The sequence below is a fragment of the Mytilus edulis genome, chromosome 14 (assembly GCF_963676685.1).
Source record: "Mytilus edulis chromosome 14, xbMytEdul2.2, whole genome shotgun sequence".
In the NCBI taxonomy this organism is placed as follows: domain Eukaryota; kingdom Metazoa; phylum Mollusca; class Bivalvia; order Mytilida; family Mytilidae; genus Mytilus; species Mytilus edulis.
The window spans coordinates 32,058,271-32,083,926 of NC_092357.1; the positions used below are offsets into that span (position 1 = coordinate 32,058,271).

Sequence of the window (25,656 nt, forward strand, 5' to 3'; positions counted from 1 at the left end):
AGCAAAAGTCCGAGCAAGGTTTTATTGGCTGGGAATGACTACAGACATAACACGATGGTGTCAGACATGTCTCTTATGCCAGCAAAGAAAACCGGGCCCGGGTCTAGGCAAATCTCCCATGCAACATAGAAATGTTTATAGACCAATGGAATGTATCGCAATAGATCTAATGGGTTCACTACCAATTAAAGACCATTCAAACCCGTACATCATGGTAGTTTCCGATTACTTTACCAAGTGGACTGAGGCGTACCCTCTCAAAGAACACTGTGCTCAGACAGTGGCCGACAAGCTCGTAACAGTATTTATTTCTCGGTTCGGAGCGCCATGCTGTATACATACTGATCAGGGACGTGAGTTCGAGTCCAAACTATTCGCAAGTATGTGCGATCTATTGGAAATCAAGAAAACTAGAACCACTCCCTATCACCCACAGTCAGACGATATGGTAGAGCGCTACAATAGGACCCTTCAACAAATTTTATCAATGTTCGTTAAAGAAAATAAAGATGATTGGGATAGCCCCCCCTTATGTTACTATGCAGTTGCGTAGCCAGGGTGGAAATGACATGGATGTTTCGCCGAGCGGAGCGAGGCGAAAAAAAATTTTGACCTTTTTATGCAGAAAAATATTTTTTATTTAAGCACATGTACTCCCCCAGAATCCGACACTAGTTAGATTTTTGTTTAAATTCAAAATACCTACCAATTCATATATTTTTAACCAAATTTTATTGTTTCCTCGAAACTACCATCATTCAATTCGTTAATATTTGATGTAAAGTTTCCCACCCAATCTTATATTTGACATATCAAAAACGGACCTCATTACAGCGGCACTTCTGTAAAATTTAGGAACTTCGGAATATAGGAACTGAAGTGACTTCTCTTTCCAGGAATTTGAGTCTACAACCTTGGGTTTTTGGTTTTTGATTACTGAGCTAAACGCTTTGCAGGAGACATAAAAATACCGGGCGTCCGATCGTCTGGTTTTGTTAGCACTCTCATGTGTACAATTTTTGTTAGATTAAATGAAACTCATATCTTAAGCAATGAATGTCTTTGACAATTTGGAAAATAAGTCGTAATCAAATATTTTTAACCAGTTATGGCCCTTTAAAATATAAATTGTAATGGAAATCACATTTCATTTGCTGTGAAGCTTTTATTTCTCTTAAGATATTGAAAAGAAAAAAGAAAAAGAAAATAGTGCTTTTTTAGTTATGCCTTGCTCCTAATTGCCCTTTGATAGATAAAATATGACATATAATGTTAAGCTGCTGCTATTTTTATTTTATTTTTGTCAAAATGATGTGGATGCTTGAGCATCCGAGCATACATGCAAGCTACGCCACTGCAAAGACATTTTCTTTGGTTTAAAATTTGTTTTTGTATCAAAATTATATGTTTCATAAAAAAAGGGTGAAGCAACGCATCACTTTCATTTCTTTCTGTTTGTAAATTAGGCTACATATGCTGCTGCTTTCAAAATATTCGTTAAAGTAAAAATAAAGTACCATGAAACCGTAAAATTATCGTTTTCCATTTTTTCATGTTTTTTTCTCTGTTTGTAATTTCCCTCCAAATAACATTTGCTGCAGAGTGACTTTCGATACTTACCGGCAATATTCAGTGTACTGTATGGATCTGTATCGATGAGTTCCGAAAACTGCGGTCTCACTAATTAGCGACAACAAGAATTTTAGCGACAAGTAGCGTCAACAAGCGACAAGAAGCGACAACAAGAATTATTTTAGCGACAAGAAACTATTTAGCGACAAGAAAACATTTTTTTTTTTAATTAAAATTAATTATTGCAATAAATATTAAAAGAATATGCAAAAGAAAATAATTTTAGCGACAAGAAAGTTAAAATTGATAGAAAAAAATGAAACATTATTTACATAATATTTTATCATCTATTATGTATAACAGCCAGCATTACGTTTAATTATTGTATTATGAGATTACGTTTCCTTGTGTTTTAGAACATATTATTTATCTTATAATTTGTTTTTTAAACTCTTTTCGTGCAATAGATATTAAGCTCGCAAAATGAATTATTTGTGCATCATTGTCCTGAAAATATTGACACAAATTGTGAAATACAAAGAACTGAAATCAAACAAGAGGAAAGGAAAATTGAAATGTGAATGTTTTCATCTTTTTATTTGTTTATTGCCTCATTAAACGATATTTATCATGTTTATGCATATTGATTGAAGATGAAAGGAAATTAATGACAATCTTGAGTTTTCAACAGGTGTTCACTATTTACAATGATTGTATATTCTGGCGCGTGTAATTGTATAGTCTGACGCGTGTACAAAGTTGAAGGTGTTAATTGGATGTTATTGTAGCAATAAAAGAGGGGACACGCGCCTCGTTAATCTCATTTGATGTTCCACATTGTGTGTACTTGTCGCTAAAATAATTCTTGTTGTCGCTTCTTGTCGCTTGTTGACGCTTGTTGTCGCTTCTTGACGCTTATTGTTGCTAATTAGTGAGACCCGAATACTGTTCCAACTTCCGGTCAGGGATGTTGTCCGTTTGTTCTGAACTGGCAAAAAAATGCTCGAAAACAGCGTTAGAAGTGAAAATAAGGAGGACTGGACTAGATATTTAAGAACTTTGTCCAATTTGTGACATTTTGGTGTATGGTAAGTGATATATGAGTGGGAAATTCGTTGGAAATTCTGAATTTGAAAATTGGCGGTAAGAAACTTGTTTATAAATCCCTTTTGGTATTTGGATAGCGATCGCCATTGACAGTAAAACCTCGTCTGACCCATTAAACAAGCCCCTGTGGTTAAATTGTAACTGAGGCTGCGAAAAGGATGCACATAAATCGACGCCATTTTTCAACAGATCAAGGTTTCTGATAGTCCAAATAATTATGACGTCTTGAAAGGCTATTATAATTTTTTTCTTTGACGCCTTACATCAACGAAGTAAGGCGTCAAAGAAAAAAATTATAATAGCCTTTCAAGACGTCATAATTATTTGGACTAGGTTTCTGAGCTCACGAAATCCTTGTATTATTACTTTTAGTTTTAATGGTTAGTAGAAAGATATGAACACTACGTCGATGTAAGGCGTCAAAGAAAAAAATTATAATAGCCTTTCAAGACGTCATAATTATTTGGACTACCTCTTTTCGATGCTGAAATCCAGTAAATTTCCACAGACCACATGTAAATAGACGCCCCTTTCTCAGCGACTTCAATTTTGAATAAAACTTGAATTTTGGCATGTGAATGTAACTGTTGGCATTTAAATTTTAATCAGAGACATATATACACATATATATATGTCTCTGTTTTAATTAAATTATTACGGTTGTGTAAAGCAGTTGTGCTGATAATGTTTGGTTGTCTGGAATAGTAAAAAGGTTGATATGCATGGTTTATAAAAAAAAATTTAACCCAAAAAGTGTGACAAAAAACAAAAACAAACAAAATAAAATTATAGGAAAAATACTAGTCCAAATAATTATGACGTCTGGCAAGGCTATTTTAATTTTTTTCTGGGACGCCTTCCTATGGCAATACAAATTTCTTGTTAAAATTAGGTGTCAAAGTTCCCCCCAAAATTTGCTCTCAAACTCCAGACGTAAAAAATGGCTTCGGCGTTATGACGTTGTAGGAAGGCGTCCCAGAAAAAAATTAAAAATAGCCTTGCCAGACGTCATAATAATTTGGACTAGAAAAATACAACAACTACACAAGTATAGTTTAATTTTATCCTAAACCTAATCATCATTTTTTACAGTTAGTACAGGTTTATCATGTTTATCAAAATAGGGAACCAAGGGCAGATCAAGCCATTTTGAAAAGGGGTTTCCCTACCCAGAATGAAGGTGGATTCCAACTACATGTATATGTCCCCTTTCAAATGCATTGATCGTCCCAAAAAAGAGGGGAATTCCACTCCCCGGAACCCTATCCCTAGATCCGACACTTGGACTATGGCTAAAAGCATAAAGAATTGGAGAACTAGTATGACTAATGAATAACAAAGAATAGAGAAAATTTACTAAAATAAGGAATAGAGCAAATGACATGCTACATGTAGTCCTAATAATTATGACGTCTGACAAGGTTAGTTTTGGTCCCAACAGTTTAGGAATTAGGGGCCAAAAAAGGGCCTAAATAAGCATTATTCTTGGTTACCGCACAATAACTTTAGTATAAGTTAATAGAAATCAATGAAATTTAAACACAAGGTTTATGACCACAAAAGGAAGGTTGGGATTGATTTTGGGAGTTGAAGTCCCAACAGTTTAGGAATTAGGGGCCAGAAAGGGGCCCAAATAATCATTATTCTTGGTTTTCGCACCATATTACTTTAGTATAAGTAAATAGAAATCTATGAAATTTAAACACAAGGTTTATGACCATAAAAGGAAGGTTAGGTTTGATTTTGGGAGTTTTGGTCCCAACAGTTTAGGAATAAGGGGCCCAAAGGGTCCAAAATTGAACTTTGTTTGATTTCATCAAAAATTGAATAATTGGGGTTCTTTGATATGCCGAATCTAACTGTGTATGTATTATATTCTTAATTTTTGGTCCCGTTTTCAAATAGATACATTAAGGTACAAAGGGTCCAAAATGAAACTAAGTTTAACAAAAATTGAATCCTTGGGGTTCTTTGATATGCTGAATCTAAAAATGTACTTAATAGATTTTTGATTATTGGCCCAGTTTTCAAGTTGGTCCAAATCGGGGTCCAAAATTAAACTTTGTATGTAGATTCTTAATTGTTGGTCCCGTTTTCAAATTGGTCTACGTATACATAGTCCAAAGGGTCCAAAATTAAACTAAGTTTGATTTTAACAAAAATTGAGTTCTTGGGCTTTTTTGATATGCTGAATCTTAACATGTACTTAGATTTTTGATTATTGGCCCAGTTTTCAAGTGGGTTCAAATCAGGATCCAAAATTATTATATTAAGTATTGTGCAATAGCAAGAAATTTTCAATGCATAGTATTCAGAAATAGCAAGAAATCTTCAATTGCACAGTATTGTGCAATAGCAAGAAATTTACAATTGCACAGTATTGCGCAATAGCAAGAAATCTTCAATTGCACAGTATTGTGCAATAGCAAATATTTTCAATTGCACAGTATTGCACAATAGCAAGAAATATCTAATTGCACAATATTGTGCAATAGCAAGAAATTTTCAATTGGAATTAATTTTCTTTCTTTGTCCAGAATAGTAGTTGAATTAACTTAAATCATTGTTCTACACAATTGTGTATATTCACTTTTACTACCAACTGATAAATTAAAACAATCTTTATTTTAATTACCATTCAGTGATAACAAGCACTTTATTTTACATTTTAATATTTTGTGATGTATTTAAACATGAGTAGTTATTGTTGCAAACTCCATTAGAAATTTGAATTGAGATCAGTTTTGGAAAAAGGGAAGGGGGGATGTGAAAAAAAATGGGGGGGGGGGTAAATTTTTCTCATTTCATATTTCTTCAAACATTTCTTTGAGAGGATTAATATTCAAACAGCATAGTGAATTGCTCAAAGGCAAAAAAAAATTTTAAGTTCATTAGACCACAATGACATTCATTCTGTGTCAGAAACCGATGCTGTATCAACTATTTAATCACAATCCAAATTTAGAGCTGAATCCAGCTTGAATGTTGTGTCCATACTTGCCCCAATCGTTCAGGGTTCAACCTCTGCGGTCGTATAAAGCTGTGCCCTGCGGAGCATCTGGTTAGCATTAGTATTTTCAGAATCGTTTATAAATTGCCTATATTATAAATAGAATATGCATATTCATGATTCGTGACGTAGGGCGGTCTACGGGATCCCTTCTTCCGCTTATGCCATGAGTCATGTCCAAACAAAAGTCATTGCAATGCCCTAAAAAGTTGAAAAAAAGGATAGAAACAAATAATAATAACAAAAGAAGTAGGTATTAGTATTAGTTTTAGCAGGTATTGTCATGTTTATGTGAAATATATGGACCACAATTTGCTATTGGGCTCGTTTCCTATAACGATAGAAAAGTGATAAAAATGTGTATTACTGTAAGAAAAGTTATAACTACATCTAAAGATGCCTTTATTTTTATCAACATACAAATACAAGTGTATGCTACTCTTCCCTAGAAAAAAAATTGAAATTAACAAATTTCAAAGATTATACGACCGTATTTTTGTGTCGTTTCTGGCGTTACTTTTCGCTTCCGAAGTGCATAACGCTGACTGATTTATAGATAATGGTCATAATAAAGAACATCCACCAATAAGAATAGTCAGAAGAAAATGCCGAGAATTATAAGTATTTCTGTAGCAGGTGTAAGAACACTAGCGTTACTTTGGTTTCCGATTTCGTAACGCAAATTTTAGATGATGTAATCTGCTTTGTTGTAATAGAATTCTTTATAGCAATATGCAAATATGAACTCTCGCGAGATGTTCAAACAGGTAAATCAGAGATGATTTACATTCTAGTTTTGTTCTTCGTAATAATTAAGTTAGAAAATGACGTTATCGTTATGCGTTACATTTCACACAAAACAGAAGTCCAGTTATTTCCTTTTTTTTTTTATTAAAATTGTTTTTGTCGTTAAGTTCTAATCATTTCTGGTCATACGTGAAACATCTGACTAACATGTGATCACGCCCTTATGGCCGTATATACATGTATGAAATACTAGGTCTAAACATTGTTTTTGTTTCCAACGGGATGTTAGCAAACATAATCTGTAGACTTGTTTCGTCTTGTTTAAAAAAGGAAAATACAATTTTAAAAGAGATTGCGCCGGGGGTCTATTATTTTTCCTATGTGCATAATGTTACATACAATCTTGTGTGAAAATAAAGCCCAATGACTAGAAAAAAATCAATTTCAGATTTGACAGACGTTATAACACACTTCGTTTCCGGATAACGATGTAAAGGGTCCTTGGAAAATTCAATTGACATTACGTCTCTTATCATTGTGCCGATGCTCGTTGGATTGATTTTGCTTCAGCAGTATATATTACTGGATATTTTAGGTGAATAAAGATAATTTAATAAAAAAAATACATGTTAATATATCGACCGTTACACTTGGAATGTACAAAGTTGGTATCTTTGTCACAATTTAAAATTTTTTTTTTTTATTCATGTTCTGCAAACACTTTTCAGAAACGCAATAAACTTGTCAAAGGAGAAGTAAACTTTTACCATGCATGACTTGAAAGGAAGTACTTTATATTGATTTTAGCCCACTAAAGTAGGTTAAAATCAGGAAACCATGTACATGAGGCTTAAATTAAAATATTATATGTTTGCAGTTTACCGACCGACCCTTGAAAATCCTCCCGACTGTGAAAATTTTATTGCTTTAAATTTGAAGAAACTTTTTTTAATACTTCTATTGACGCGATCCGGAACTTTGGGTCCTTTCCGGAAATGATTTAAAGTCTGGTTCAATTACGCATTTCAAGTTCGGTTTTTCTTAGCTTCCCGTTAAGCGTTCATGTGACCATTTAATGATATCTTAGGTATCCATGAAGTCACGGAGGAGTACTTTACGCTGTCGTCTCGTTTCAATTTTAAGACAAATAACAAACAAAAAACTTTATTAGTAAACTGTTTATACAGATTCAGGCACATGTAATGATGTGTGATGATATCATTGACGATGATGCAGCAGATATTCATAACTGACACGATAACCATTCTGTCTCAAACAAATCAGGTACAGAATCTGTGGAGCCTGACTTTATGGAACCAATTTCAGTGGTTAAATAATTCGACAGCAGCTTGAAGTATGGCATATTTTCTACAAATCGTTGTGAAGACGACAGATGAAACCACTCCTCCGTGACTTAAATGTTCATGGATATCAATCTGTAAACACGCCTGTACGGAGGAAGGGCTCATTTGAAATGTTAATGGATATAGATCATGCCAAATCAATAAGAAGCAACCCTAACTACACAAAGATGTAGAGAAAATGAATGGTTAGCTTGAAAAATAAATATACTCTCTCTATATTAAATCTATCTTTGATTGCAATGAGTATGCTCTTTTAAGATAAGGGGGGCTGCCCCACTCATTGCAATTATTCTCTTTCTTACAATATTAAATATACCCAAACTGTGTGGCCTGTGTGAATTCAATTAAAACATGTCCTTAGGAGCTATGCTGCCAATTTTTTTATGCATTAAAAACATTTCAGTACAGACCATTTACTTTTAATGGGGTGCTATGGATTTCACCCCAAACTTTAGATTTCTTAGGTTTTCATTCAAGCCTGGCAAAAATATAACCTTATCACATATAATTAAATATTGTTAGAAATATGAAAACAGTCGAATGTCTTAATTAGTACTTTTTTTTCAAGTTGCCTTTTTTTAGCTCACCTGGCCCGAAGGGCCAAGTGAGCTTTTCTCATCACTTGGCGTCCGTCGTCGTCCGTCGTCGTTAACTTTTACAAAAATCTTCTCCTCTGAAACTGTTGGGCCAAATTAATCCAAACTTCGCCATAATCATCATTGGGGTATCTAGTTTAGAAATTGTGTGGCGTGACCCCGCCAACCAACCAAGATGGCCGCCACAGCTAAAAATAGAACATAGGGGTAAAATGCAGTTTTTGGCTTATAACTCAAAAACCAAAGCATTTAGAGCAAATCTGACATGGGGTAAAAATGTTCATCAGGTCAAGATCTATCTGTCCTGAAATTTTCAGATGAATCAGACAACCAGTTGTTGGGTTGCTGCCCCTAAATTGGTAATTTTAAGGAAATTTTGCTGTTTTTGGTTATTATCTTGAATATTATTATAGACAGAGATAAACTGTAAACAGCAATAATGTTCAGCAAAGTAAGATTTACAAATAAGTTAACATGACCGAAATGGTCAGTTGACCCCTTTATAGTCAATTTTTAACAATTTTTTGTAAATCTTAGTTATCTTTTACAAAAATCTTCTCCTCTGATAATACGTGGCCAAATTAAACCAAACTTGGCCACAATCATCATTTGGGTATTTAGTTTTAAAAATGTGTGGCATGACCCGGTCAACTTACCATGATGGCCGCCATGGCTAAAAATAGAACATAGGGGTAAAATGCAGTTTTTGGCTTATAACTCAAAAACCAAAGCATTTAGAGCAAATCTGACATGGGGTAAAAATGTTCATCAGGTCAAGATCTATCTGCCCTGAATTTTTCAGGTGAATCGGACAACCTGTTGTTGGGTTTTACAAAAATCTTCTCTGAAACTACTAAGCCAAGTTAATTATAGATAGAGATAATTGTAAGCAGTTAGAATGTTCAGTAAAGTAAGATGAACAAACACATCACCATCACCAAAACACAATTTTGTCATGAATCCATCTACGTCCTTTGTTTAATATTCACAAAACCAAGGTGAGCGACACAGGCTCTTTAGAGCCTCTAGTTTCAATTGAGGAAGATTCAATGGTAATTTTTTTTTATTAAAAATGCACTCTTTAATACATTGTCTTATATTGTCTTTAATATCTACATTTTTCTGATGAAAATACTCTACTCATGAAAACATTCTAGTCAAGAAGCATAAATGTCTGAATATATTTCTTTAAAACAGTTCTAGTCATAATGACATTCCTTGTTTATAAGTGTTCCTGGTGAGTATTTAATAATTATACCATATTTTATGTCATAAATTGGATAATGACACTATGTTAAAGTTTCTTTTTTGGTTAATTGTTTTTTTATCTGAAAATGCCTGTTCATTTGATGTTGGTTTTCAGCATGTCCAGTCTTTGTTGTTTTAAAATGGTTTTTTTTCTTCACAAGAAACTTGGTTTAGTGTAACTGCTTGACGTTTAAACTGTATTTTGGCTGATATAATAAAATATTTTTCCTACCTACCGACCCTTCAGTCTGAAGGTACAGTCGGAAAACTGCAAACAAACATATTTTTAAGGTTGGCCTGATGTAGATGGTGTACAGGTCACAAATATCACATGGTGCCTATTTTAAAGATTTTAATTCCAAGTTAAAAGTTTTTTTCTTTACTGGATTTAAAGAAATTTACATTGCCAATGATTTGGAATAAATTGTATATAACTGGAATTTCAAAACCAAATATCAATACATTTTTTTGGCTAAAACATCAAGATACAACGATTATGGTAATTTGAAAACAATTAAATAGTACAATTTATTCAGAAATTTCCATATTTTCTTCATTGATACAGGATCCTGTATCAATGAAGAAAATATGGAAATTTCTGAATAAATTGTACTAATTGTTTTCAAAACAAGCACATATTTAGGAGTTTTATAATAGTACTGTTACATTTAAGATGGATTTTGAGAAAGAGTATACTGTTCAGATTATTTTAAGCAGATTTTGCAATAAAATAAAACTAAAAAAATGCTTTTGGTTTCTTATGGTTTCCTGTCGCGTTTAAAAAAAACTTTAATTTAAAATTGAAAATAGATTTTAAATATTAACATAAAGCAAGTAACACTAGTAATGGTGTTCATATATATGTTCAAATATATTGTGCAAAATAAAGAAAATAAAGATTGGTTTCCTGTCTTGAAAGTAAAAGGTGTTCAAATCAAAATTTATTAATTTTTTCTTGAAAATCTCAATTGTTCCATTAATACTATTCTAACACCAACACAACCCACAGAATAAAAGTTAAAAGTTTTAGAACTTATAAAAAAGGATACAAAAAGAAACCAAAGGCAATGAAAGGCCGAATACCAAATTATGGTCCATATACATGTATGAAAAGGGTAAGGTACTGAATGTCTTAGCTCAGCTTACCTATTCTACATAAGGACTGAAGTGACTCCAAAGACCATACACGAACTATAGAAGGGCTAGATACTGAAAGCAAGACTACATGTATATATACTGTACATGCTATTATTGAAATTTTGTTGTCCGACACTCTTTATATTGAGGCTATACTGGAGTATGAACAGTACAGAATGACACAATCTCAGGGGTTTATCTGGGTATTTTGGGAAAAAGGACCCTGGCCAGTTTTGGGAATTTTTTAGCGCAGTTTTCAATGAAATTGGGAAAAACAACCAATATACCAGATGTTAGTTTTAGTGTGTTTAGTTCATTAAATTTGTTTTTAAATATAACAACATGGCATTAAAGTTTATTTGAGTATCAAAATAATGAGTTCTAACTTTTTAAAGGATAGTTATTTTTTTTTTATTTTGACATGAAAATTTGTGAACTAAAATATTTTGAGTTCTGTATAAAATATATCCTGTTTCTATTTTCATGATTTTCTTTTATATATATCTTTTACTTTTCAATTTTAGTGTTGCTATGATAGCTGTCACATGTTTGGTTCTTTTCATTTTTTATACGACCGCAAAATTTGAAAAAATTTTCGTCGTATATTGCTATCACGTTGGCGTCGTCGTCTGCGTCGTCGTCGTCGTCCGAATACTTTTAGTTTTTGCACTCTAACTTCAGTAAAAGTGAATGGAAATCTATGAAATTTTAACACAAGGTTTATGACCACAAAAGGAAGGTTGGTATTGATTTTGGGAGTTTTGGTCCCAACATTTTAGGAATTGGGGACCAAAAAGGGCCCAAATAAGCATTATTCTTGGTTTTCGCACAATAACTTTAGTTTAAGTAAATAGAAATCTATGAAATTTAAACACAAGGTTTATGACCATAAAAGGAAGGTTGGTATTGATTTTGGGAGTTTTGGTCCCAACAGAATAAGGGGCCCAAAGGGTCCAAAATTAAACTTTGTTTGATTTCATCAAAATTGAATAATTGGGGTTCTTTGATCATGTTGATATGCCGTAATCTAACTGTCATGACTGTGTATGTAGATTCTTAACTTTTGGTCCCGTTTTCAAATTTGTCTACATTAAGGTCCAAAGGGTCCAAAATTTAACTTAGTTTGATTTTGACAAAAAATGAATCAGTTAGGTTCTTTGATATGCCAAATCTAAAAATGTACTTAGATTCTTGATTATTGGCCCAGTTTTCAAGTTGGTCCAAATCGGGGTCCAAAATTAAACTTTGTTTGATTTCATCAAAAATTGAATAAATGGGGTTCTTTGATATACCAAATCTAACTGTGTATGTAGATTCTTCATTTTTGGTCCTGTTTTCAAATTGGTCTACACTAAAGTCCAAAGGGTCCAAAATTAAACTTAGTCTGATTTTAACAAAAATTGAAATCTTGGGGTTCTTTGATATGCTGAATCCAAAAATGTACTTAGATTTTTTATTATGGGCCCAGTTTTCAAGTTGGTCCAAATCAGGATCTAAAATTATTATATTAAGTATTGTGCAATAGCAAGTCTTTTCAATTGCACAGTATTGCGCAATGGCAAGAAATATCTAATTGCACAATATTGTGAAATAGCAAATTTTTTTTTAATTAGAGTTATCTTTCTTTGTCCAGAATAGTAAGCAAGAAATATCTAATTGCAAAATATTGTGCAATAGCAAGATTTTTTTTTATTGGAGTTATCTTTCTTTGTCCAGAATCAACTTAGATCTTTGTTATATACAATATACAATGTATATTCACTTTTTACTACCAACTGATAAATTAAAATAATCTTTACCATTCAGTGATAACAAGCAGTTTTTTTACATCTTAATATTTTATGATGTATTTAAATGAGTAGTTATTGTTGCAAACTCCATTAGAAATTTTAATTGAGATTAGTTTTGGAATAAGGGAAAGGGGGATGTGATTAAAAAAATTGGGTTCAATTTTTCTCATTTGAAATTTCATAAATAAAAAAGAAAATTTCTTCAAACATTTTTTTGAAAGGATTAATATTCAACAGCATAGTGAATTGCTCTAAGAGAAAACAAAAATTTTAAGTTCATTAGAACACATTCATTCTGTGTCAGAAACCTAAGCTGTGTCAACTATTTAATCACAATCCAAATTTAGAGCTGAATCCAGCTTGAATGTTGTGTCCATACTTGCCCCAACCGTTCAGGGTTCAACCTCTGCGGTTGTATAAAGCTACGCCCTGCGGAGCATCTGGTTATTAACTGTATTTGATTGACAAACCCGGAATTATATACTTGTCCGTTTCCGGATTTGATCTGGTTTTAGTATTTTCCCACACTTCCTGTATATTTATGGCAGCCATTGTTTGTCAAATGTTTGTCATTCAACATGTTCAATATGTTTAACTTGGATTTACACATTACTTTTTGACGATTTTTGACATAAAGCTAGCTGTTGAATAAAATAAACATCTCTGTCATGAATAATAAAGATGAAAATAAATTTTGTGATCATTTGGGAATTTTACTCCCAAAATTTGAAAAAATGTAGGGTTTTTGCAGTTGGGAATGGGTCCAAAAACCGGACCCTGTGGAATGCTAGAAAAATCCATGAATCTAATGCAATGCTTAAAGTCACTGTCTGTAAGAATAATAAATTTTAATGACCTGACATGAATGATGAAAATTATATTTTTTCTATGCAAAGAACAATATTGGTTAATTTTGAATGTTCAAAGGCAATTTTAATTACAGAACCATAAAGAAACCTGTGACCATGAACATGATGAACCTAGAGAATGTCCAAACAGAAACGATGGTTGTCAAGAAACTCTCTCATTCAAAGACATGACAGATCATATTACCAACCATTGTCTGTACTCTCTTGTACCATGTCCAGATTGTCAATCACCAGTCATGAGAAAAGACCTTCAGGTACAATTACTTTTATAGCAGAAGAATAATTATGATAATTGGATCTCTTCTTTGCTTAAAAAAAAATATTTTTACTATCTTAGGCCAAAAATAAAATATTGTTTGTTTCCCCAATCCCGACCGACCCTGCAAAATTGGTGCTACTCATAAAATTTTATTGTCAAAACTAAGTGAAATATTATTTTATTCATTTTGGATTTTCAGGCTTGCCGGATCATCTGATAATGTCAAGCTTTTTGGAAAAATAAAATTATTTCCCTACCTACCTACCCACACCTGGCTTGGCAGGGTCGGGATTGGGGAAACAAACAATATTTTAATTTAGGCCTTAAAAATAGATTCAGATCAAAAGTTTGATTTATAACATAAAACTCTAAAAGAAAAATAAATCTACAATTTCAAATTGATAAATACAATTGATGTCTCAAAAAGCTATTTTAACAGATTTTTTTCACGATTTTACGTTTATTTTTTAAAGAATCACCAAGATGATTGCACAAGATATCCGATCACCTGTAAATTCCATTGTGATGTAGGAGAGCTTCCACGAGAGGAGGTAAGAACAGTCTAAAATAAGGTTGATTTAGACCTTGTCGAACAAGGTGACCACTTCAATGTGAAATTTAAGGGCATACAATACAATTTCGATCCCATATTAAAACTTTGCTGAAAATTTGCATACAGGCTATTTTTTGCCGGATAAAATCAAATATGTAAAAAAACATATACCTTCATGTGCTACTGTTTGAGTAAAATGAGGTTGAAATTTTATATATTTCCTCAAAATTCAGAATTGTGGACGTATTTTTCCTTTAAACAGAAATACATAACTTTTTTGTTTTAAAAAATGAACACAAACTGTTTTTGTTAAATTATTTGTAAATTCTGTTTTATATAAGCCTCCATTTAAATTTGTACAATTTGTTTTTTCAAATAACTCATATTTATCAAATGTTCACGAACATAGAAAAAAACATTTTTTGCTGTATATTTATCAAATTTAAAAAATTGCACTATTGACGTTCTCATGAAAATAGTGAAAATAAGCACACTTAATCTTCTAATGTAATCAAACCAAATGACGTTTTAAAAAAGAGGTGTCCATGAACTAGTTTTCAAATTAAATGAGTTTGAGTTTGAAAAAAATCTAAAAATCATATGCGAGGCTCATGAATATAACATACATCTCAACAATTGCCACCAGACGTTATTGTTGGCTGTAAGAACGACAACTCTGGTGCATTGAGACCAGCAGTCAGGAAAAAGGTTTTACTTCTAATGAGGAATGTGATAATCCAGTTCAGGACTCCCAGAATGTTTAATAACCTTCTGTGCCTGTGTCTATCTCTTCTTCTGTAATTGGTCGTTCTTCTACCAATTCCTGTAAAGATCCTGAGGCTGAAGATCTTATTATGAGAGACGTCAACAAGTTACCATTGCAGTCTCCTCCCAGACCCAAGGGTCACTTACCTCTACTTTTGGGGCTTCGTGTGGGCTGTCTACAGACAACGCTAAGTCAAATACTTGTTTTTCACAATCCAACCATTTGTCCAGTTCTCTGCAGATCATCAATGATGGAATTGTTGCTTATGAGTCCCATTTTTCCCCAGTGAGTGGGTTTGGTCTTGCCTCATTTACTGAGCAGTTTTGTTCTAATGATTATGACATCTTTAATTCTACCTTTGGTAAATTGGTACCTAAATGTGACAAGGTTTTATCTTATATTGGTTCTTTACCGACCGATGGACTGCGTCTCTTTCAGTCTGTATGGTCCAACAAGAGAAACTTCTCAGGAATGTCTCGCATGTTTTAGGCACTGCATGCTGAACACTTATTAACTGCAGTTGCTTTAGTTCTTAAAGATTCTTCTCTTCCAACAGCCTTTTCTCTTACAGGTGGACAAGGCTTTGGGTGCCTCTCTGTGTTGATTATGGGTTCTATTGCCAATTGCACATTATCCAAAAGAGCTGAAACTTTGGATAACGCAAAGATTTCAGATAATTTTAGGGAGACTTTAATTAAGACAAATCCTTCTATTCAGATCTACCAATTATATCTTCTTTATATTTTATTTTTACTTTAGGCTAGGTAAAAGCTTTAAAATAAGCAAATAAAAAAATGGGGTCACCGACCTCGTTTTCGATTTAAAACGCCATCTTTTTCAAGGAATTTGGAAATTGGGACTTCTAGTCAATAGCAGTGTAATATTTTTTTAATGTCCGTATCCAATAAAAACTTGTCTGTTTTGTTAACCTAGTTGTTAATACAAACTATTTTAATAATATCACCCTTTACTGAATGGAAAATAATAATGATAAGTCGCTATAATAGTTTTCCCGCCTTTTTTATTGTGAAATACCTATAAAAAAAATAAGTTTAAAAAAAATTGACCAATAATTTCTCCATGAGTCTTCAATAGAATATGCGTTGTTAATATGTAAACAAAATAAGGAAATAAAAAGATGGGGTCACCGTAATGGAAAAAGAGATATTTCAAAAAAGGGGTTAACAATTTGAATTGGCGGGAACACATTGCGCCAATTCTAACAAGAGTGCACACACTGAAATGTCTCGCCTTCTTTACTAATCATTGATATTATGTTGATAGTCCTAAGTATAAAGCGTTATTACAACTGTCACATAAACTTAACATTAAACAAGATAGTTAAACAAAGACCAATGAACCATGAAAATGAGGTCAAGGTCAGATAAACCATGCCAGGCAGAGATGTACAGCTAACAATGCTTCCATACAACTGATCCATGAAATGAGGTCGAGGTCAAGTGAAAACTGTCTGACGAGCATGAGGACCTTGCAAGGTACGCACATACCAAAAATAGTTATCCTATTACTTATAATACATTTTAATAAGAGAGAATTCAACGTTACAAAAATTCTGAACTTTTTTTTCAAGTGGTCACTGAACCATGAAAATGAGGTCAAGGACATTGGACATGTAACTGACGGAAACTTCGTAACATGCAGCATCTATATACAAAATATGAAGCATCCAGGTCTTTCACCTTCTAAAATATATAGCTTTTAAGAAGTGAGCTAACACCGCCGCCGCCGCCGGATCACTATCCCTATGTCGAGCTTTCTGCAACAAAAGTTGCAGGCTCGACAAAAACAACGTCGAAAGACGTTCGGCCGTTTTAGGCTATATTCTCACAAATTAGAGACAACCCAGTTCTCGTTATTTGCTGTTTTGTTGTTTGTTTGTTTTAAACTACAATAAATTCACAGTAATCTACACATGATAGTACTTAGTTTTCAGTCAGTATCACATACCCGTAATATAAATGCGGTGATTGGAAAACAATGCGTTGTACAAAAGTACACATGAATGCTTCTGTGAACATTTCATTTCAGGTTATTCATAGTGCTTACGTGTTGAACAGAAATTCTTTTTAAAATAGTGAAGACATTTTATATAATATCATTGTCTAATCAAAGTACATCTGAAAGACAAGACAGAATTTTGCTTCCGGTATCATGAATTTTAATTTCGTTTTAGAATGTTGTTCCTTTTTATTTTGATGATAATTACTTAAAATCATTAGAAATCTAACACTCCGTTTCCAATAACAATAAAGATCGATCATTTCTGAGATCGCCGATCTAATCATCTTTAGTATTGCAAAATGAGAAAGATCGATCTTCAATCGGACGTAAACATTCCATCCCCAGACGTAGTTTTAAAAGAACGATATTTTTATGAACCGATTTTTCTTCAAGTGAAAACGCTTTAGATACATCGCGATCGACTTTTCAATCAATCAATCGATATAAAATTCCAAGTGTTTTATGTAGAAAGGAAAATAAATCTGCGCATGGTCAGTTTAAAAATGTTTTCAGTGTTTAAATTAATATATTCGATGTTTTTTGCATCATTCTTCTGAAAATATATTAATAAAAAAAGAAAATGTGGTATGATTGCAAATAACACAATGCTCCACAAATGACCAATTGACACTGGAAATTATTAACTATGGGTCACCGTACTGCCTACAACAATGAGCAAATCCCATACCGCATACACAACTATAAAAGGTCCCGAAAGGACAAATGTAACACAATTCAAACTAGAAAATAATAATAAAAAAATAAATAATGAAAAACAAATGTGTGACTCTTTTGCAAACAACAACCACTTTAAATTACATACTCCTGAGTTGAGACAGGACCCGTTACAGCGCTCGACTGATACCGTTACTTATTCGTTCCTTATACGTTGAAACACATTGCACCTATTACGAAACAAATCTTTTCAATTGTTTTCTTGTCTCTGGTGTTAGCTATAGGTTCTTAAAAGTGAAATATACCTATTAGCGCGTATGTTCCAGTTTTAGCGTTAGACCGATGACCTGCTACTTATTCGCTTACAATATGCTTGTTATAGGTCGCACCTTTTTTGTTCTTCTCTCTGATGCTATATATTGGTTCTAAGAGATAAAATAATCCTATTCTAAGGCGTAAATACTCGTTTCAGTGCTCGACTGATGCCCTGTTACTTATTCGTTCCATATTCTCTTACTATACGTGTGATATTCGGTGCACCTTTTTAAAACAATATCTTTTCAATGGTATTCATTCAGTATTTTTTTTCCTTCTGAAGATTACTCATCTTCAAACGAAATGAGCGTTATTAGTAATTTTTTTCTGACAATTTTTTTATTTTAATTACTTATGACATGTTAATCAAATATAATATTAATAAATGCAGAAGCATATAATTATCTAATGAACCAAATATTTCCTTATTCAATTTTTTACGATTTTTTGTCAACGAAATGGTTAGGCTGATTATTTTAGATATGCAATGTATACTAAATGTAAACGCACAAGTTCTTTTAAAAAGATCGAAAACTCGAGATGCTCTTCAGAGATCGATTTTATTTCAATTCCGTGCAAGTGTTAACGGGGTCTAATTAACACCATTTCTGTTTTGATCGCTCATCCTTAGGCATCTATGAATATCGAAATATTCCGTAATGTTGCTAGAAACTCAGTCTAAGTATGTTCATACAGCTGTCATACCGTGAGTATGAATAAAACCTTTTCTCAAATCTCCTTTCAATTATTTTTTTCCCATATACATTCCTCTGTAATTCTTCATTCCGACATCTTTTAAACACAGACACGATTATGTTTTTTTAAACAAAAAATGCGCACCTTATTTTATTTCTCCATGTTTAATGCCTCAAATTGCAAGTAGGGGGGTGAAATTACACTGTAAAAATATTTGGGTCCAGAATTTTAAAGGAAAGTAGTGATTTGGTCCAGCTGAAAAAGGTTGAAAATTAGTACTTCGGAAGCTGTCAAAAGATTTCAAGACGCCCTAAACATAAAATTGTCCGGCATATTTTGAGTTAGAGGCGATGAAGTTTTCTATAATTTTAATATATAATTTGTCCCAAAAGTAGTACAACACACTGTAAAAGTTTCTTTGAGAAAGCGCAGGTGGGATTTTTTTTTATTTTCATTTATGTTCTAAAAGAAATGCACTACGAAATAAGTGTGTTCTCGGACCTAAGAAGATTGATGATTTTCGTACTTTCTTAATGATTTGTAAAATATCGATGTAATTAAGAACCTACAAAAGTCTATACATGTACAAAATTAAGGAAAAAAGTATTATATTATAATTTGATTGGCTCATCTTGTTGTCGAGTATCCAGATTATCTTTCCTTTCTTTATGGTCATTTTTGTGTATTTTTTGTTGTTAGATTGCTGTATAGTTGACTCTCTTTCCATTCTCATATTTTATCCAATTCTGAACATGTCTATTATTTAAAAACAATTTTCATTTTTTTCTCGGCAAATTAACCTATCAAAACGATCTCTCCATCGGCTCAAAGAGGAATAACTCTAATAAACGTTTCCAGTTCGCGGAAACCGCGACGTCATAAACCACTGACGGCATAGTACTGTTGCGCTTGTATATGCGCATAAACAATAGAGGAATTTGTCTTTAAGTCCCCTTTAGAAAAAAAAGTGTATTCACAAAAATACTGAACTCCGAGGAAAATTCAAAACGGAAAGTCCCTAATCAAATGGCAAAATCAAAAGCACAAACACATGAAATGAATAGACAACAACTGTCATATTCCTGACTTGGTATAGGCGTTTTCTTAGCGTTAAACCTCTCATTTGTATGACAGTCGCATCAAATTCCATTATATCACGATGCTCGAATAAAACAAACAGACATAATAGGTAAAAATGTCAAAATGGGGTACAACACCGTGTCACAATCTTAATCACAACAAAAACAAACAAATATTTGACAAAGAAGCACAAAAAAAAAGCATATAAGCATTAACTCATTTTCTTTATAAAAAAAAATGGACAAGCGTTACCTAATTGTTGGGTTCTGTCAGCAATTTGCTGGGGATTGACTCTTCAATTCAGAGAACAACCCCCTATTCCTTCTGTTCCTATCCCATTGTCCAATACTCTAGATCCACAGAAGTTTCTTCTTCTGGTAACCGAAGAAGAGACTCTTTTGGCAAAGAGGGCAGTGGAGGATGTACCTGTACCTGTGTCTTCAATAGCTCCAGGTTTCTATTATCGTCTTTTTCTTGTTTCGAAGAAAACGGGAGGAATCAGACCAGTCATGGATTTGTCTATCCTTAATTTTTCCATGATTATTTCCCATTTCAAACTGGAGACCAATCGTTCAATCAGAGCTTCTATTCTTCCAGGTATATGAACAACATCCCTGGATCTGACGAACTCTTATTTTCATGTTCCAATTTGCCATTCATACCGCAAATTCCCTCGGTTTGTTTGGAACAAAAGGGTTAATCAATTCAGAGCTCTCCCCTTTGGTCTGTCACCTGCCCCCCAGCCTCTAGCAAACTCATGCAGGTAGCCATAGCTCACCTTCATTCACAGGCTTTCAGATTCGTTGTTACCTGGACGACTCGCTGACCAAGGAACTTTCGCCCGAGAAACTCTATCTCAACACTGATGTAGTCACCAGATTCCTTCTCTCTCTGGGGTTTCTCATCTCTTGCAAAAAGTCAGAACTGATTCTGTCACAAAACTTTATTATCCTAGGCGAACATTACCTTACTCATCAGGGCATAGTTCGACCTCCACAGGAAAAGTTTCACAATCTGTGTTCAAAAATTCATCTGTTTCTATCTCAAAAAACAGTTACTGCTCGCCAGTTATCACAACTGCTAGGTTTCTTGAATTCGCTAGCAGATGTTATTAGTCCCCTACCGGCGAAGTCAAAGGCAAGTTTAGGTTTACACTCCGTCTGTCTGTCCTTCTGTCAGTCCGGCAAATCAGTTTTCCACACTTTTTTTTCTTCATGCTTGAAGATATGGATTTGATATTTGGTATATAGTTTTATCATGGGAAGTTACAGACCAAGTTTGAATTTTGTTTCGGTTTGATGATTTTTTGCAGAGTTATGGTCCTTGGTCTGTGTCACCTAGAAAATTCACTTTAATCAACAGTCTTCTGCACTTTTTTCGTCATGCTTGAAGATATTGACTTGATATACCCATTTCTAGAATAAAAAAAAACTCAGGGTACTCGCAGAGCGGTTTGTGTTCGTACCGGCAGACAAGGCAGCAAATAATGTAGTGGTGGTGTGATGCATATTCACGAAAGTTCTTCAAAACGAAATTATCAATTCCTCTACATTCAGGTCAGTGCGCACCACAGAGAGTCAAATCGTTAACAAGCATACCACTGCCACTGCCCAGCTTAAAGCATCTTCCGAACATTTGAAAGTCCCTACCATGTACTGGTTACCGAAATTACACAAAAAACCATTTAAATTCCGTTTCATCTCCGCTTCCAGTAAGTGTTCTACTACTAATCTATCAGTGTTTCTAACCACCTCCCTTACTACTATCAAAGAACTGGTTATTAACTTTTGTAATAAAGCTTATGAAAATAATGGTATTAATTATTTTTGGAGTGTTAAAAATTCTTTAGAGGTTTTAGATAAAATACATGCTTTCAATGGTCCTTACAATTCTGTTGACAGTTATGATTTTTCTACTCTGTACACTACACTTCCACACAATCTTATAAAGAAAATTTTTTTTATTTGATAAAATGGTCTTTCGAAAAATCTCATTGTAATTTTATTTGCTGTAACTCGTTTAAGGCCTTTTTCTGTAACGAAAAAGGAAAGTATGCTAGATACACTTACTGGAAATGTGAGGATATGATTGAAGCTTTAAACTTTCTGCTTGATAACATTTATGTACGTTTCGGCGATAAAGTATCGTCAGGTAGTAGGTATTCCTATGGGCACCAACTGTGCCCCTTTAATAGCAGATTTATTTCTATATTGCTATGAATCTCAGTTTATGACCAAACTCAGTAAAGACCCATCATTGTTACATTTGGTTGATACATTCAAAAATACCTACCGTTATCTGGATGATATTTTTTCGTTGAATAATCCAGAGTTCTCTAAATATACTTCAGAAATTTACCCAAACGAACTTACTTTAACTAAATCTAACATAAACAGCAGCAGTTGTCCTTTTCTAGATTTAGACATTTCAATTTCACGGCGATGTGCCTTTGGCTCCATCATACGGTGTTTATATATCGCAACTCGTTCGGTTTGCCCGTGTGTGTTCTGATGTCATAGATTTTAACGAACGTAATCAATGCATCACTGGTAAATTGTTGTGTCAGGGATTTCGATACCATAAATTACTTAAAACTTTTACTAAATTCTTTCATAGATACAAAGATTTTATTAGTAAATTTGGCTATACCTGTAGAAAGCTTATTAAAAATGGTATTTCACATCCTAAATTTTATGGTAATATTGTACTTAAAGCGAGGAAATCACTATGTGATCCTTGTAAACTCATCGAACCTTTAAACAAACTTATAAGTAAGGGTTATCGTACCAATATTGTAATAAGATCTCTGAATATAGTTCACATTGGCACTAATATTGATATTGTCATTAGCAAATTAAAACATAACTAAATTTCATTATCTTTTGAGGCGAGATGTATAGAGACACAGACACGTTAACTTTTATTTCTATAGAAGTCGCTCTTCACTATACTACTACCTGTCGATACATTTATTTTTGGCATTGCACAAGTCATGTCTTCTTTGACTATTAATGACGTTAAAATACTAAATCCCTGTGATGTGTTTTAGTCGATTTTAGTCTCTGATGCATGATTTTTTATTATTAATTGGTTTTGGCTTTTAACTAGCTGTCAGTAACTGCGAGTACTCTCAAATCGTATTTTCTTGTTAATTCGACCTGTTGATACTGTTTATAATGCTTTTTTGTTATTTTTTATTTGTCTGTACACCAGCTTTGATTATTTGTAATATCTTCAATTTTTCACTTATTCTTACAACATTTGTATAAACTTCAAGATTATAAAAAAAACGTTTTTTTCCTAAAGTGAACATTGACTGGTTAAATATTTCTCAGTCATGTCCTGTGTTTGAATTTGTTTGTTAGCTTTTTGGTCATGAATGTTTGTCTCTAATATTTAATAAACTGTGCATTTGTATTCAGATATCGCAGATCAAATTTATTCGTTCATTGCTTAATCATACGTTTTTTGATTGAGTTAAGTCTGCCAATTGATATTTTATCGTATGTTTTTCTTTGTTGTGATGTTATGCTATTGTTTCAGAAAAAGGGAGAAGGTTTGGATCCATTAAAACGTTTAATCCCGCTGCAAATGTTTGCACCTGTCCTAAGTCAGGAATCTGATGTACAGTAGTTGTCGTTTGTTTATGTAATATATACGTGTTTCTCGTTTCTCGTTTTGTTTATATAGATTAGACCGTTGGTTTTCCCGTTTGAATGGTTTTACACTAGTAATTTTGGGGCCCTTTATAGCTTGTTGTTCGGTGTGAGCCAGGGCTCCGTGTTGAAGGCCGTACTTTAACCTATAATGGTTTACTTTTTAAATTGTTATTTGTATGGAGAGTTGTCTCATTGGCACTCACACCACATCTTCCCATATCTATTGATATTTGTTATATAGTTAACACCATGACACGTTATAGATCAAGTTAGCATTTTGTTCCAGTACAATTAATGTTTAACCAGTAGGAGACTATCTATTGCCATGCAATACTCTCAGAATGCTTGTTCCACTTGGTTGTCGCCACATTCGACCTCTTCAGTTTTATTTACGTCATTGGCTTCCAGCTACACAGGATTGAGAATTTCCAGTTCCAATCTTTAATCCGGAACTGTATCCTCATTTGGTTTGTTGGTCTTTTCAAACAAATGGTTTGAGAGGCCAACATCTGTCCTCTCCAGTTCAAAATCAGACTTTGTTCACAGATGCCTCCAACCTCGGTCAGGAAGGTCTTTCAGTTTCGGAAGTTTGAACTCCAGTTCGTTTGAAGGAACACATCAACATACTAGAAATGAAGGCAGTTTTTCTTGCACTGTCTCATTTTCAGTCCCTACTGAAGAAAAATCTCTGGTTCTAACATCGGACAACACCACAGTGGTGGCTTATTTGCAAAACCAATGGGAAAGTCAATGTTACGAACTGTACGAATTTGAAAAATTTTTCGTCGTATATTGCTATCACGTCGGCGTCGGCGTCGTCCGGCGTCCGAATACTTTTAGTTTTCGCACTCTAACTTTTGTAAAAGTGAATGGAAATCTATGAAATTTTAACACAAGGTTTATGACCACAAAAGGAAGGTTGGTATTGATTTTGGGAGTTTTGGTCCCAACATTTTAGGAATTAGGGGCCAAAAAGGGCCCAAATAAGTATTTTCTTGGTTTTCGCACTATAACTTTAGTTTAAGTTAATAGAAATCTATGAAATTTTGACACAAGGTTTATGACCACAAAAGAACGGTTGGGATTGATTTTGGGAGTTTAGGTTTTTTAACAGTTTAGGAATTAGGGGCCAAAAAAGGGCCCAAATAAGCATTATTCTTGGTTTTCGCACAATAACTTTAGTTTATGTAAATAGAAATCAATGAAATTTAAACACAATGTTAATGACTACAAAAGGAAGGTTGGTATTGATTTTGGGAGTTTAGGTCCCAACAGTTTAGGAATTAGGGGCCAAAAAGGGACCCAAATAAGCATTTTTCTTGGTTTTCGCACCATAACGTTAGTATAAGTAAATAGAAATCTATGAAATTTAAACACAAGGTTTATGACCATAAAAGGAAGGTTGGTATTGATTTTGGGAGTTTTGGTCCCAACAGAATAAGGGGCCCAAAGGGTCCAAAATTAAACTTTGTTTGATTTCATCAAAATTGAATAATTAGGGTTCTTTGATATGCCGAATCTAACTGTCATGACTGTGTATGTAGATTCTTAACTTTTGGTCCCGTTTTCAAATTGGTCTACATTAAGGTCCAAAGGGTCCAAAATTAAACTTAGTTTGATTTTGACAAAAAATGAATCAGTTAGGTTCTTTGATATGCTGAATCTAAAAATGTACTTAGATTCTTGATTATTGGCCCAGTTTTCAAGTTGGTCCAAATCGGGGTCCAAAATAAAACTTTGTTTGATTTCATCAAAAATTGAATAAATGGGGTTCTTTGATATACCAAATCTAACTGTGTATGTAGATTCTTCATTTTTGGTCCTGTTTTCAAATTGGTCTACACTAAAGTCCAAAGGGTCCAAAATTAAACTTAGTCTGATTTCAACAAAAATTGAAATCTTGGTGTTCTTTGATATGCTGAATCCAAAAATGTACTTAGATTTTTTATTATGGGCCCAGTTTTCAAGTTGGTCCAAATCAGGATCTAAAATTATTATATTAAGTGTTGTGCAATAGCAAGTCTTTTCAATTGCACAGTATTGCGCAATGGCAAGAAATATCTAATTGCACAATAATGTGAAATAGCAAATTTTTTTTTAATTAGAGTTATCTTTCTTTGTCCAGAATAGTAAGCAAGAAATATCTAACTGCAAAATATTGTGCAATAGCAAGATTTTTTTTTAATTGGAG

General features: G+C 33.3%; 1 protein-coding gene across 4 annotated transcripts in view; it reads left to right on the plus strand.

The window, feature by feature from the left end:
- The first annotated feature begins 2,509 nt into the window (after positions 1 to 2,509).
- The window catches only part of LOC139503921 (protein AF-9-like), a 55,636-nt gene continuing 32,489 nt past the window's right edge, over positions 2,510 to 25,656 (plus strand). For 2 of the 4 annotated variants that reach the window (XM_071293936.1, XM_071293938.1), the window contains exons 1-4: positions 2,738 to 2,874; positions 3,013 to 3,059; positions 13,515 to 13,694; positions 14,173 to 14,250. In XM_071293936.1, the coding sequence (XP_071150037.1) occupies positions 3,057 to 3,059; positions 13,515 to 13,694; positions 14,173 to 14,250 (261 nt within the window). In that variant the 5' untranslated portion in view covers positions 2,738 to 2,874; positions 3,013 to 3,056. Of the gene's footprint in view, positions 2,661 to 2,737; positions 2,875 to 3,012; positions 3,060 to 13,514; positions 13,695 to 14,172; positions 14,251 to 25,656 lie in introns of those variants that run through there. The other 2 variants (XM_071293940.1, XM_071293937.1) reach the window with 2 other exon arrangements.